A 12,163-nucleotide genomic window follows, 5' to 3' on the forward strand; every position below is an offset into this window, starting at 1 on the left:
TCCATCCATTTATTCATCCATCCATCCATTTATTTATCCATCCATTTATTCATCCATTCATCCATTTATTCATCCATCCATCCATTCATCCATCCATCCATTTATTTATCCATCCATTTATCCATCCATCCATTCATTTATTTATCCATCCATCCATCCATCCATAATATATATAATAATTTAGAACTATATATGTTGTGTGGGTCTACAAAAATAAAAAATAAGAAAGAAAGAAAGAAAGAAAGAAAGAAAGAAAGAAAGAAAGAAAGAAAGAAAGAAAGAAAGAAAGAAAGAAAGAAAGAAAGAAAGAAAGAAAGAAAGGGCAATCATGCAGCATTTTAAAACACCTATATCTGTTTTATCCATTACTCCAAAACATAAACGTGAGATTTTGTGAAAGATATCAGATAAGAATCCAAGACGTCCAGTGGGAAACTGTGAGAAAATAAGATCCTCCTGGATAAACCTTTCCTGAGGGAGTTTAAAGCAACAGTGATATATTTGCGGCACATATAGACAGGCACATGCATCACTCCGACTCTTCTTCTGAAGTGGAGCGTGGAAAAGATCCCGAGCTGACTAAACAGAAGCAGGCTTTGAGTCTCACCTCAAACTTGCCCTTCTTCTCCACAGGCCCTTGAGTCTGGGCGGGGCTGCTGCAGGGGACGCCCTCCCCCTCCATCTCCTCCACAATCATCACCGTCTCCCACTTCCCAAAGCTGCAGGCTGGGAACATGTCGGAGCGCATGCTGTCCCCGAAATACACAACCTGCATCAGATAAGACACACATGTGGAAGCTGTGTGAAAGAGCGGTGCGGTTTCTTCTGATACACACACACACACACACACACACACACACACACACACACACACACACACACACACACACACACACACGCTCACTGTTTTCAGCCTCTGCCGTCTCAATATATGAACACATGAACTTCATCTCCAGAGCTACTCTGTTTAAATTCATTGTATAGTACTTATATTTACAAGTTTCTAATCCAGTTCGTTTTGCTTTTAATGGTGGCGTCATAAAAACTTAACGGATTAATTCAAACATGCATTAAAGGAGTCAGAACTGGATTAAATCTAATTGAGAAGTTAGATTTTCTAAAAACTAGAAATCTAATTTTCAGTTTCAGAACTGTAAAGGTCCTTGTTAATCCCAAAACAGCTTTTATTGTACCCAAGCCCAGAGAACGACTTGTTGTGGAATGAGCCTATAATAGATGGAGAAAGAAAATCAACGCCCACTTCATCATCACAACTCTGGCCCCGCCCACGTCATCATCACAACTCTGGCCCCGCCCACGTCATCATCACAACTCTGGCCCCGCCCACTTCGTCATCACAGCTCTGGCCCCGCCCACTTCATCATGACAACTCTGGCCCCACCCACTTCATCATCACAACTCTGGCCCCGCCCACTTCATCACCACAGCTCTGGCCCCGCCCACTTCATCATCACATCTCTGGACACGCCCACGTCATCATCACAGCTTTGGCCCCGCCCACTTCATCTTCACAGCTCTGGCTCCGCCCACTGGAGTGTTAGTGAGATGACGAGGAGAGACGAGCGACTACAGATAACATTCCCTTCCAAAGGATCCTAATGCTAGGAATGAGCTGATTTATCTTCATCAGTGTGAGTGTCTCAGATGAGCGTTATTAATGTGTATTCGCTACATTTCACTGTGGATTCTTTGGGAAATCAGTCACAATTTCAGCATCTACAGACTCTTTCGATATGGACTCGACAGTAACGCCACAACATGTGAGTAACCGTGTTTAACTCTAATGCCTGATCTGAGATCAGTGATTGCTGATATGTAATGATTCATGTACAGTCAGATATTCTGTGTCTGTGTCAGTAAATCAAACCAGAGACTAAACGCTCAACTTCACATTGTATATAGAAAGCGATCAAAGAACAATCGCTGGAGCTGTCAATCAAACAGAGCGAGTTTATCAGAGGCTGAGTTCTGGACTCGTGACAAAACTCACGTAATAATCAACTAATCTCTTATTTACATTGTGTTTGCACTGTTAGTTATAATGAAAGATTCGTTAGTGTGCAGAAATCAAGTTTCAATGACGAGATCACAGCATTAATGTACTTATATTGCACAGAAGCAGTATTTACGGTATGATTCAGAGACTATTGAACAGTCCTACCTTAGGGTCAGATTTGTTGGTCATATTCTTCAGTAGTTCGTGTAGATGAGGCCAGTTGCCCTGAGAATACCAGCCAGGCTTTTCCAGAGATGCCAAGCCTTCACTATCTTCAACATCATCCACTGTTGAGACAGAGATGAGAAAGTGGGGTATATTTTAAGACACACAATGAGGATAATAGTAATAGTTAATGCACTTGGCCTTCTGTGACGGAGCCGGGGTTGATGACTGACTGTGTTTACCGACATAATATTGTATGTATTTGACCGTTTAGGTGCAATAATGCACGAAAAAGAACTCAATTTGGTACTCACAAGCTGTTTGAGACGCGACTTCATGTGAGTAAGTGTGAAACCTGCAGGAATGACTGAAATTATGTACAATACAAGAACTATTTAACCCGAGGCGAGTGAGTGACAGGAGGCGAGTGTGTGTCAATTCGCCGTTGAGGGGGACATTGAGGGGGACATTGAGGGGGACAAGTCTCCTCAATAATTAGAAATGGCCAAATTGTGCCTCCCAAAATTTGAAATGTTTGCACTGCTCTTCTGCTCTCCATTATGCAGCGCTCTGTAGGCTAGGAAGACAAAGAGGTTTTAAAGTAGGCCTGCCACGATGACAAATTTTGCTGGACGATAAATTTGCAAAGCAATTCTTGTGATAAACGGTAATATTGTTGTTCTGAGACCATTTTCATCTAAAATAATGATAATGGCATAATAATGCAGGGACACCTTTTCAAAGATCAATAAAATTTTATTTCCAAAGACTATTTAACACTAGCCTGACAAGCCAGACCCACATCAAGATGTTTGGTCAGGAAACTCACCATTGACGGCTCAATCCGAGGGGCGGATAAACGGCTGTCTGTCAAACTCCCTCTGCAGGCGATAGGATAGCGCTACACCAACCAGAGCAACGAAGGTGAAGCGGAGCTCGTTGACAGATTAAACATTCTCCGTATCCGGTCGGCTAAACTCTGAACACATCTTCCCTTTTTAAGAATGACTTCAGTGCCGTTCTTTGTTCTTTTCTCAGAGAAAAGCTTAACTCCAAGTCTTCCAGAATCGCAGTCAAAGCTGATTCGAAAGACCGCCATTCGCCAGTTTCTGTGTTTACTAGAAGCACACAAACGCAACTCGGCCGTCGTCATTATGGCCCCGCCCACCGACTCTATACACGATGTGATTGGCCCGTCCAGATTGTGAGGAATACAGCTCAGAAGGGTATTGAGAGTTCCTAGACGACACTCGCGGGCAGATTAAATTTGCTGCCGCTAGGGTGCGTCTAGATTTCTAGGCTAATTTAACACTGAATATGGAAAACATTTTAAATAGGCACAATAAATGAACAAAACAACCAAAAACAATAAAAGCAATGGACTCCGTTACAAAAAATGCACTTGAATAAATACCAAAAACATTAAATAAAATGGATGAAAACTGCACGGATGATTGTGTTTTAGGAGCATATTAGGGGCGGCAAGGTTCCCAAAACCCACGGTTTGGATCGTATCACGGTTTTACAGGTCCTTCTCAAAAAATTAGCATATTGTGATAAAGTTCATTATTTTCCATAATGTAATGATAAAAATTCAACTTTCATATATTTTAGATTCATTGCACACCAACTGAAATATTTCAGGTCTTTTATTGTTTTAATACTGATGATTTTGGCATACAGCTCATGAAAACCCAAAATTCCCCAAAAATTAGCATATCATGAAAAGGTTCTCTAAACGAGCTATTAACCTAATCATCTGAATCAACTAATTAACTCTAAACACCTGCAAAAGATTCCTGAGGCTTTTAAAAACTCCCAGCCTGGTTCATTACTCAAAACCGCAATCATGGGTAAGACTGCCGACCTGACTGCTGTCCAGAAGGCCATCATTGACACCCTCAAGCGAGAGGGGAAGACACAGAAAGACATTTCTGAACGAATAGGCTGTTCCCAGAGTGCTGTATCAAGGCACCTCAGTGGGAAGTCTGTGGGAAGGAAAAAGTGTGGCAAAAAACGCTGCACAACGAGAAGAGGTGAGCGGACCCTGAGGAAGATTGTGGAGAAGGACCGACTCCAGACCTTGGGGGACCTGCGGAAGCAGTGGACTGAGTCTGGAGGAGAAACATCCAGAGCCACCGTGCACAGGCGTGAGCAGGAAATGGGCTACAGGTGCCGCATCCCCCAGGTCAAGACACTTTGGGCTACAGAGAAGCAGCACTGGACTGTTGCTCAGCGGTCCAAAGTACTTTTTCTGGATGAAAGCAAATTTTGCATGTCGTTCGGAAATCAAGGTGCCAGAGTCTGGAGGAAGACTGGGGAGAAGGAAATGCCCAAATGCCTGAAGTCCAGTGTCAAGTACCCACAGTCAGTGATGGTCTGGGGTGCCATGTCAGCTGCTGGTGTTGGTCCACTGTGTTTTATCAAGGGCAGGGTCAATGCAGCTCGCTATCAGGAGATTTAGGAGAACTTCATGCTTCCATCTGCTGAAAAGCTTTATGGAGATGAAGATTTGGTTTTTCAGCACGACCTGACGCCTGCTCACAGTGCCAAAACCACTGGTAAATGGTTTACTGACCATGGTATTACTGTGCTCAACTCTCCTGACCTGAACCCCGTAGAGAATCTGTGGGATATTGTGAAGAGAAAGTTGAGAGACGCGAGACCCAACACTCTGGATGAGCTTAAGGCCGCTATCGAAGCATCCTGGGCCTCCAGAACACCTCAGCAGAGCCACAGGCTGATCGCCTCCATGCCACGCCGCACTGAAGCAGTCATTTCTGCTAAAGGATTCCCCACCAAGTATTGAGTGCAGAACTGAACATAATTATTTGAAGGGTGACTTTTTTTGTATTAAAAACACTTTTCTTTTATTGGTCGGAAGAAATATGCTAATTTTTTTAGATTAATGGGTTTTCATGAGCTGTATGCCAAAATCATCAGTATTAAAACAATAAAAGACCTGAAATATTTCAGTTGGTGTGCAATGAATCTAAAATATATGAAAGTTTAATTTGTATCATTACATTATGGAAAATAATGAACTTTATCACAATATGCTATTGTTTTGAGAAGGACCTGTAGTTGATTCAGGTTAACATTCTTAATTTTGTCCAAAACTTTTAAGTTAAATTAGTCTAAAATGAATATCAAACAAAAACCAAAACAAGTAATCCAGTTTAATTAAAAATTTACAAATGTTATCAAAAAATATATATATTTTACAAAATCTTATTGGCTAGCCAGAAGATGGTTTTCTTACATCCGTGGCATGCCCAAAGTGGTTGTTTTTTATTATTAAAACATCTTTAATTATTATTCGCTGATCCTCAGCCCAAGCACACGCTCTACACTTCACCACAATGATAACCTCTAAAAACACTAACATAACACATTAAACATTAAACATAAAAATGTCCCTCCATTTTCTCATCTTGTTAAAAATGCATAAAATGCACTTCATTTAAACATTTACTTTCCGAATTCTGCTCCTTTGCAAAGCATGATGGGAAGTGAAAGTCCTGTTTGTTTGGGTTACTTGATTGAAACATGATATTTGAAAATAAAAACATCAAGTTATGTCAAAGAGTAACGGTTTTAAATCAATATAACATGAAGCAGTCACATTTGAACCGGACACCTGATATAATGCTGTTAAATCAAGATGAATTGCTTAAAGTAAACAGCAACGTACATTCATTTTTTTGAGTGTAGTCGATTTGAGTCACGGAGAATAATATCTTGACTCACCCAGCGTCCTGAAAGGCCTTTGTTGTGGAACCAGAGAGAAGAATCCAGGCTTCAGAGCATTAGTGATGATAATGTCAAACAGCTCCTCGAAGTCCGGTCTGCAAAAGAGCAGAATGTGTTAAGTATTTGTAGGCTGATTGTTTTGTGTGAATGCTGACTGACTCCAATCAGGAACAGCAATAGGGCACCACAAATTAAATATACTTAAAGGGTTAGTTCACCCAAAAATGAAATGTATGTCATTAACTCCTCTCCCTAATGTCGTCCCACACCCGTCAGACCTCCGTTCATCTTCACACACAGTTTAAGATATTTTATATTTAGTCCGAGAGCGTCTGCAAGTGTATGCACACTATACTGTCCATGTCCAGAAAGGGAATAAAAACATCATCACAGTAGTCCATATGAGACATCAGTGGGTTAATTAGAGTCTCTTGAAGCATCCAAAATACATTTGGGTCCAAAAATAACAAAAACTACGACTTTATTCAGCATTGGCTTCTCTTCCGCATTCTTAAAAAAAAGATTAAAACGGCCAATGTGTCCAATGATTCGGATCGCGTGTCAAACTGCTGAAACCACGTGACATTGGCGATCCGAATCATTGATCGATTCACTGATTAATGCCTGTGTGAATTTATTTTTATTTTTTGTGCAGAAAAGAGACGGCCGTTCTGTCGTCTGTTCCGACAAATGGGCAACACGGGTCCTTTGATGAGAAGAACCAGGTTTGCTTTTTGTGCGTTTTTTTTAGCATTTTCGAAACACGCTCGTCGGACTAAATATTGATGAGGCACTTTACCTCCTCGTTGCTCCACATTTGCCCTCCTTAACTAATTTTGGAAACACTGATCGATCTTTCCGCGTTGTTAAATCAGCTGACTATGCGTCGCATCTTGATGTCCGGTTTTTGGTCCGTTTACATGTCTTTGGTCCGTGTTGCGTTCATATATCAATCGAACCGCCCCAGAGTTGGTTTGGAAGCGGACCGAGACTCATCTTTTTAGCGCTCTCGGCCCGCTTGTTTGGAGCGCACCAGGGTTCGGATGGCAGCGTTCACATAATGTTCAAACAAACCACACTAAACGAGCAATCGCACCAGGGTTCGTTTTAATCCAACCACACATGACAAGTGTGAACACAGCCTAAGTTAAGAAACGGGGAAAGTAAAGTAGTGAAGTTAATTTTCAAATGCAGCATCTAGCAAAGTAATCTCATTACAATTTACAGAAGTAACTAGTAACTAATTACTTTTTTTGAGTAACTACCCCAACAGTGGTCGTATCAATTTTATTGTTAGGTTATTTCTTTTGTGTATGCTTTTTGCATGTAAAACGCACCCCAGTATGTGCTCACACACTAGTCTGCAGTAGTCCGAGTGTGAGCTGGTGATGAGCAGCAGGATTTTCCCGCTGTTCTTCATGCTCCTCAACCATCTCTTGACCGCATCCGAACACGGCTGCAGATATCGGCCAGGACATCGCTTCACACTGGGGAAATACGTCCCAGTGTCCTCTATACATCAACAGAACAAAACATCAATCAATGTCAGTTATTAATAAGGAACAACATTATATATATATGTTTTAAACAGGGGTTATTTTAAAGATTGAGAAATAACATTAAATAACATCAACACAAAACCAAAACAAGCAACAAAAAAGGGCAATAGTTACTAGAATAAAATCACTTTATAATAACATGAAATTTAAAGAATAATTAGCAGCAATAAAATTAAATACAATTTTAAAACAATCTAATATTAGCTAAAATATATATATATATATTAGTACAGGCCAAAAGTTTTTGAAAGAAGTTTTTTCTGCTCATCAAGCCTGCATTTATTTGATCAAAAAAACAGAAAAAATTTAACATTGTGATATATTATTACAATTTAAAATAATTGGTTTTCAATTTGCCTAATATATTTGATGAATAAAAGGTTTAAAAAAAATGCATTTATTCAAAATAAAAACATATTTTCAAATAATATAAATCTCTTTTACTATCAGTTTTGATCAATTTAACACATCCTTGCTGAATAAAATTATTGATTCATTTAAAAAAAGAAAAAAAAAAATGTCTGACCAGTAGTGATATTGTTGTTACAAAAGATTTCTATTTTTAATTTTTATTTGTATTTTTTTAATACTTCAAAGTATTATAAAAAAGTATAACATAAAAATATTAGTCAGCAGAACTGTTTCCAACACTCATAATGAATCATCTGAGAATGATTTCTGAAGGATCATGATCACTGAAGACTGGAGGAATGATCCTTAAAATTTTTGCTTTGATCACAGAAATAAATCATCATTTAAAGTATAATACATTGAAAACCAATTATTTTAAATTGTAATAATATATCACAATATTACATTTTTTGATATTTCTTATTTTTTATCAAATAAATGCAAGCATGATGAGCAGAAGAAACTTCTTTCAAAAACATTACAAATAGTAATGTGTCCAAACTTTTGTCCTGTACTGTATGGATTTAAATGAACAAATACTTTTTTTTACTCAGATTTAATAAACAGGGCAAATTACCGTTGGAGCCCTATATCCCAAAAAGTGCAAATGGAGCATATCCATAATGACCAATGCAATCTACCAAATTAGCGTCTGGTTTAATTAAGACATGCTTTATTGTGCTGTAAATAACCACACACACCAGTAAAATGACGAGCACAACCTCATGATTGATTTAAATATTCTCCTCCCATAATCCTGAGAGAGAAATAACCCTGTCCACTCCTTTCAGTGCTAATGTTTCACTGCGGGTCTTCAGTAAACCCTGACTGTAGTTACAAACGGCAAAAGAGAGTTTGAGCTGGAGCTGTTAGTAAATCTGGAACTTGATTCAAAATGCCATCAGATTATCATTATGTTGCAGTTCTTAATAATTCCACTCCTACTGTTTTTCAGTCTAATTTCAATACAACTTGCCATTTGGTGTGTGTTGGTTTTGGATCCCCCCACTGCCAGCACATCGTTTTTGTTATTTATATCTGATTTTCATTTCTTATCCTAGCTTTCTATCTGACCCACCGAACCCATGTGGTTTACATCAAACAACCACACACCCCTCGTGGTCCCAAAACCTGTCCAAAGCCCGCATCTCTCAGGCACGAGCAGAGGGGGAAGCTGTGGGTGCTCTGCACTTTTTCTAAATAAATCAAAAGTGCCCCTCTCAGACAAATATCAATGATAATAATATTTGTGGTCAATTAAACAAAATAAATTTGACTTATAATAACATGACAATGTGTACATTAGAAACGAACAGCTCAAAAGTCGGGAAATGTCTGTTAATATTTTCAGATCAGTCAGTCTGAGGCGTTGCCATGACGCGTTGCTATGGGTTGCGTGCGTTTTACTCACCCTGCGTCTCAATCAGCTCACTAGTCCACTAGTCAGGGCACTGATTAGGACATAAGTCAATGGGCTGAGTCCCTGATCAGTGCCCTGACTAGTGAACTAGTGAGCTGATTGAGACGCACAGTCAGTTTACTTATGGGTGCGTTTACTAATGGGTTGCGTCCACAGTCTGTGCGGAAACGGCTCTCAAACGGTGTGTTCGATTCCAGGTTTTTTGGAGTCGACTCCGATTCCCGACTCCCACTGTGTGGACCCTCGACTTCATTTACTTTGCATCAAACAGCAGGGTTAGAAATCAGACAAAATTGCTGTTGTTTAAACACTTAAATTATTCCCTTTGACACAAAGTTCTAAAATCCCCTTATTAAAACCGCACACTTTTACCAAATTAGTCCAATTTAGCGATGACTTTCGTGGCTATAAACGTTTCTGTATTGCCAATACATCACACAGGAAGTCACGAAAAACGATGTTGTCGAGTGATGACGCTAAACCCACATGATAATTGTCTTAAAAGGTGCTAAAAACACTAATTTATACATAAAAAAGGCACACTATTGATGCGTTTCTTCTTGATATTTTTATGATGGTTAGTTTAATGAACACATGGTTAACCATGGGAAACCAAATCTATATTGCAATAATACATAAATTAAACTAAAGCTAGCATGGAGGAAGCCTATAATTACAAACTAAAGTCGCTGGGATTGTTTTCTATTTCTAAAGTAAGCACTGAGATAAATGTGTGTGACAGTTTTACGACAGATCACTGACGCGGTGTATTAGGTCTACGTCAGTGTATTACCTCGTGGATCGCTTCATTTCATTCACTCCTGGCTTATAGTGCACTCAACTGCCATGAACTTTAGATAAGAGATTCAGTAAACATTCAGTAAACAAGCGATTTCGGACACAGCAACAGAGTCGACACCGAGAGTCGTTTCCTGTACTGGAGTCGACCCAGACTCTGGGGCTATTCAGGGTCGAGGAATCCACTCTTTTAGAGTCAACTCCCCACTTCTTGAGTGTCTGTGGCTTTTTCCATCAATAATCAAAACTAGTATGTCGATTTAATTTAAAAAATCTTTATTCTATATTTTTAAATAGTACATAATTTATGAATACTCGTTTGTCATGTATATATAGATGGTGTGTGGTGAGCATTCTGGCGCAATACAGCTACCGTCGCATCATCTCAGGTGGATGCTGCAGATTGGTGGTGGTTGAGGAGATTCCCGCTTCTGTAAAGCGCTTTGAGTGCCTAAAAAAACGCTATATAAATGTAACAAATATTTAATATCGTTTTATATATATAAAAGAGGCCAGCTAGTAGTAGTTGCTGTGCGTCCCGGTTCGAACAGTAGGGGTTACGTTGGTGTCGTGACCCAGATGGGAGTGAGGTTTAGGGGGGTGAGTGTAACAGAGGTCAGCTAGTAGTATTTGCTGTGCGAGTAAACCTCACTCCTCTGACCTCAAGAGACGCTCTAGTGACTGACGCTAGAGGTTGCAGCCTTTAGCCTCCTTTTTAGAGCGTTCAACTCTCATGCCGGCGGACCCGGGTTCGAGTCCCGGTCCAAACAGTAGGTGTTACATATAGGCCTAACGCATCGCTGACAGGATGTTTACTGACAAAAAAAACCCCTGCACAAAACCATGCAGTACCAAAAGTCGCATTAATGGTAAGTAGTGTTAGTGTTACTTGTGTTTATGTATATTGATACAACGTTTACTATTTGATGAAACTATCAAAGTTAATGAAGCCAAAGTGCCACCGCCCTGTTATGTGAAGTGTAGGCTGGGGAAATGGTAACGTGAAAGGACTTTATTTATATTTTTAATTTTTTTACATATTACCCCTTTTTTACATTTGAATCCCTGCCCCTGAAGAACTCTCTGCACGTCCCTGCACTGCCTCACATTCAGCCCACACACACAAAAAAACCTGATAACAAAATCTGACTTACGTCAAAAGCTTCAATTCGACACTGAAAACTGCAGCACGATGCGGTCTGATCCTGTCAGAGCTCACAAACCAAACAAACACAAGTTTCTCGAGAACTAAAACCAAGGAGAATGGAAAAACAGAGCCACTGGTGTGTGTGTGTGTGTGTGTGGATTGGCCAGTTGTTAGTGAAAGAGTAAAAGTATCGCTATACACAGGGTGGCCAGCTTTCTAAAACAGGAAGTGGACTGTGTTTGCCTGGAGTGAAGGAATGCGCTCCATATGTGAGAGGTACCGTGTCTTCATTTCATGAACAGCCGAAACGGAGACTTAGGAAAACAGGCATATTCACGAGTCTTCAGTTTATATTGGCAAATACAGCCGCACCACGTACACACAGCCACGTCTCCGAACCCTCGAATCATCACACACACAGTCACACACAGCGACGGCTCTCAAACTACAACACAGATAAACACAGAGCAAAATACAAGCTCTTACACTCTTTTTATTTAGATGCATACATGTTTGTTTGCTGAATGTGCAGGTTTGTAAAATGCATATATTGTGCATTTTGGAGTGTGTTGAGTAACACAATCTTATCAGAGTACTTCTGTTACACTATATAGGAGTTACATAGACATATCCCTTTAAACTGACTTAAAAATACAAAATAAAAGAGTCACATTAAATTCTAAACAAAGAACGGCGTGATAATGGAGGCATCCAACTGAATTACTACAGCCGTGCTGCCCCCGTGTGGGAAACGCTGCATATTAGACACAATCTGATTTAGCTTAAACATGTCGACAATTTTATTTATGTATATGAAAAGGTGTCTTATTTTTTTAATCAATGTTTGGCTAAATATATTGCCGTAAAAAACTATTTTCAAATTTTTGACGCCA

The 12,163-nt window shown here is 39.7% G+C and overlaps 1 protein-coding gene across 1 annotated transcript in view; it reads right to left on the reverse strand.

The window, feature by feature from the left end:
- Window positions 1-12,163, reverse strand: part of nt5dc1 (5'-nucleotidase domain containing 1) — a 68,563-nt gene that overhangs the window by 8,181 nt on the left and 48,219 nt on the right. Inside the window, exons 7-10 of the mRNA XM_067418437.1 lie at window positions 7,273-7,447; window positions 5,933-6,030; window positions 2,183-2,304; window positions 608-769 (exon numbers count right to left, since the gene is read on the reverse strand). Of these exons, the coding sequence (XP_067274538.1) occupies window positions 608-769; window positions 2,183-2,304; window positions 5,933-6,030; window positions 7,273-7,447 (557 nt within the window). The remainder of the gene's footprint in view (window positions 1-607; window positions 770-2,182; window positions 2,305-5,932; window positions 6,031-7,272; window positions 7,448-12,163) is intronic.

This window comes from Pseudorasbora parva, chromosome 15 (assembly GCF_024679245.1).
Source record: "Pseudorasbora parva isolate DD20220531a chromosome 15, ASM2467924v1, whole genome shotgun sequence".
NCBI classification, from domain to species: Eukaryota; Metazoa; Chordata; class Actinopteri; order Cypriniformes; family Gobionidae; genus Pseudorasbora; species Pseudorasbora parva.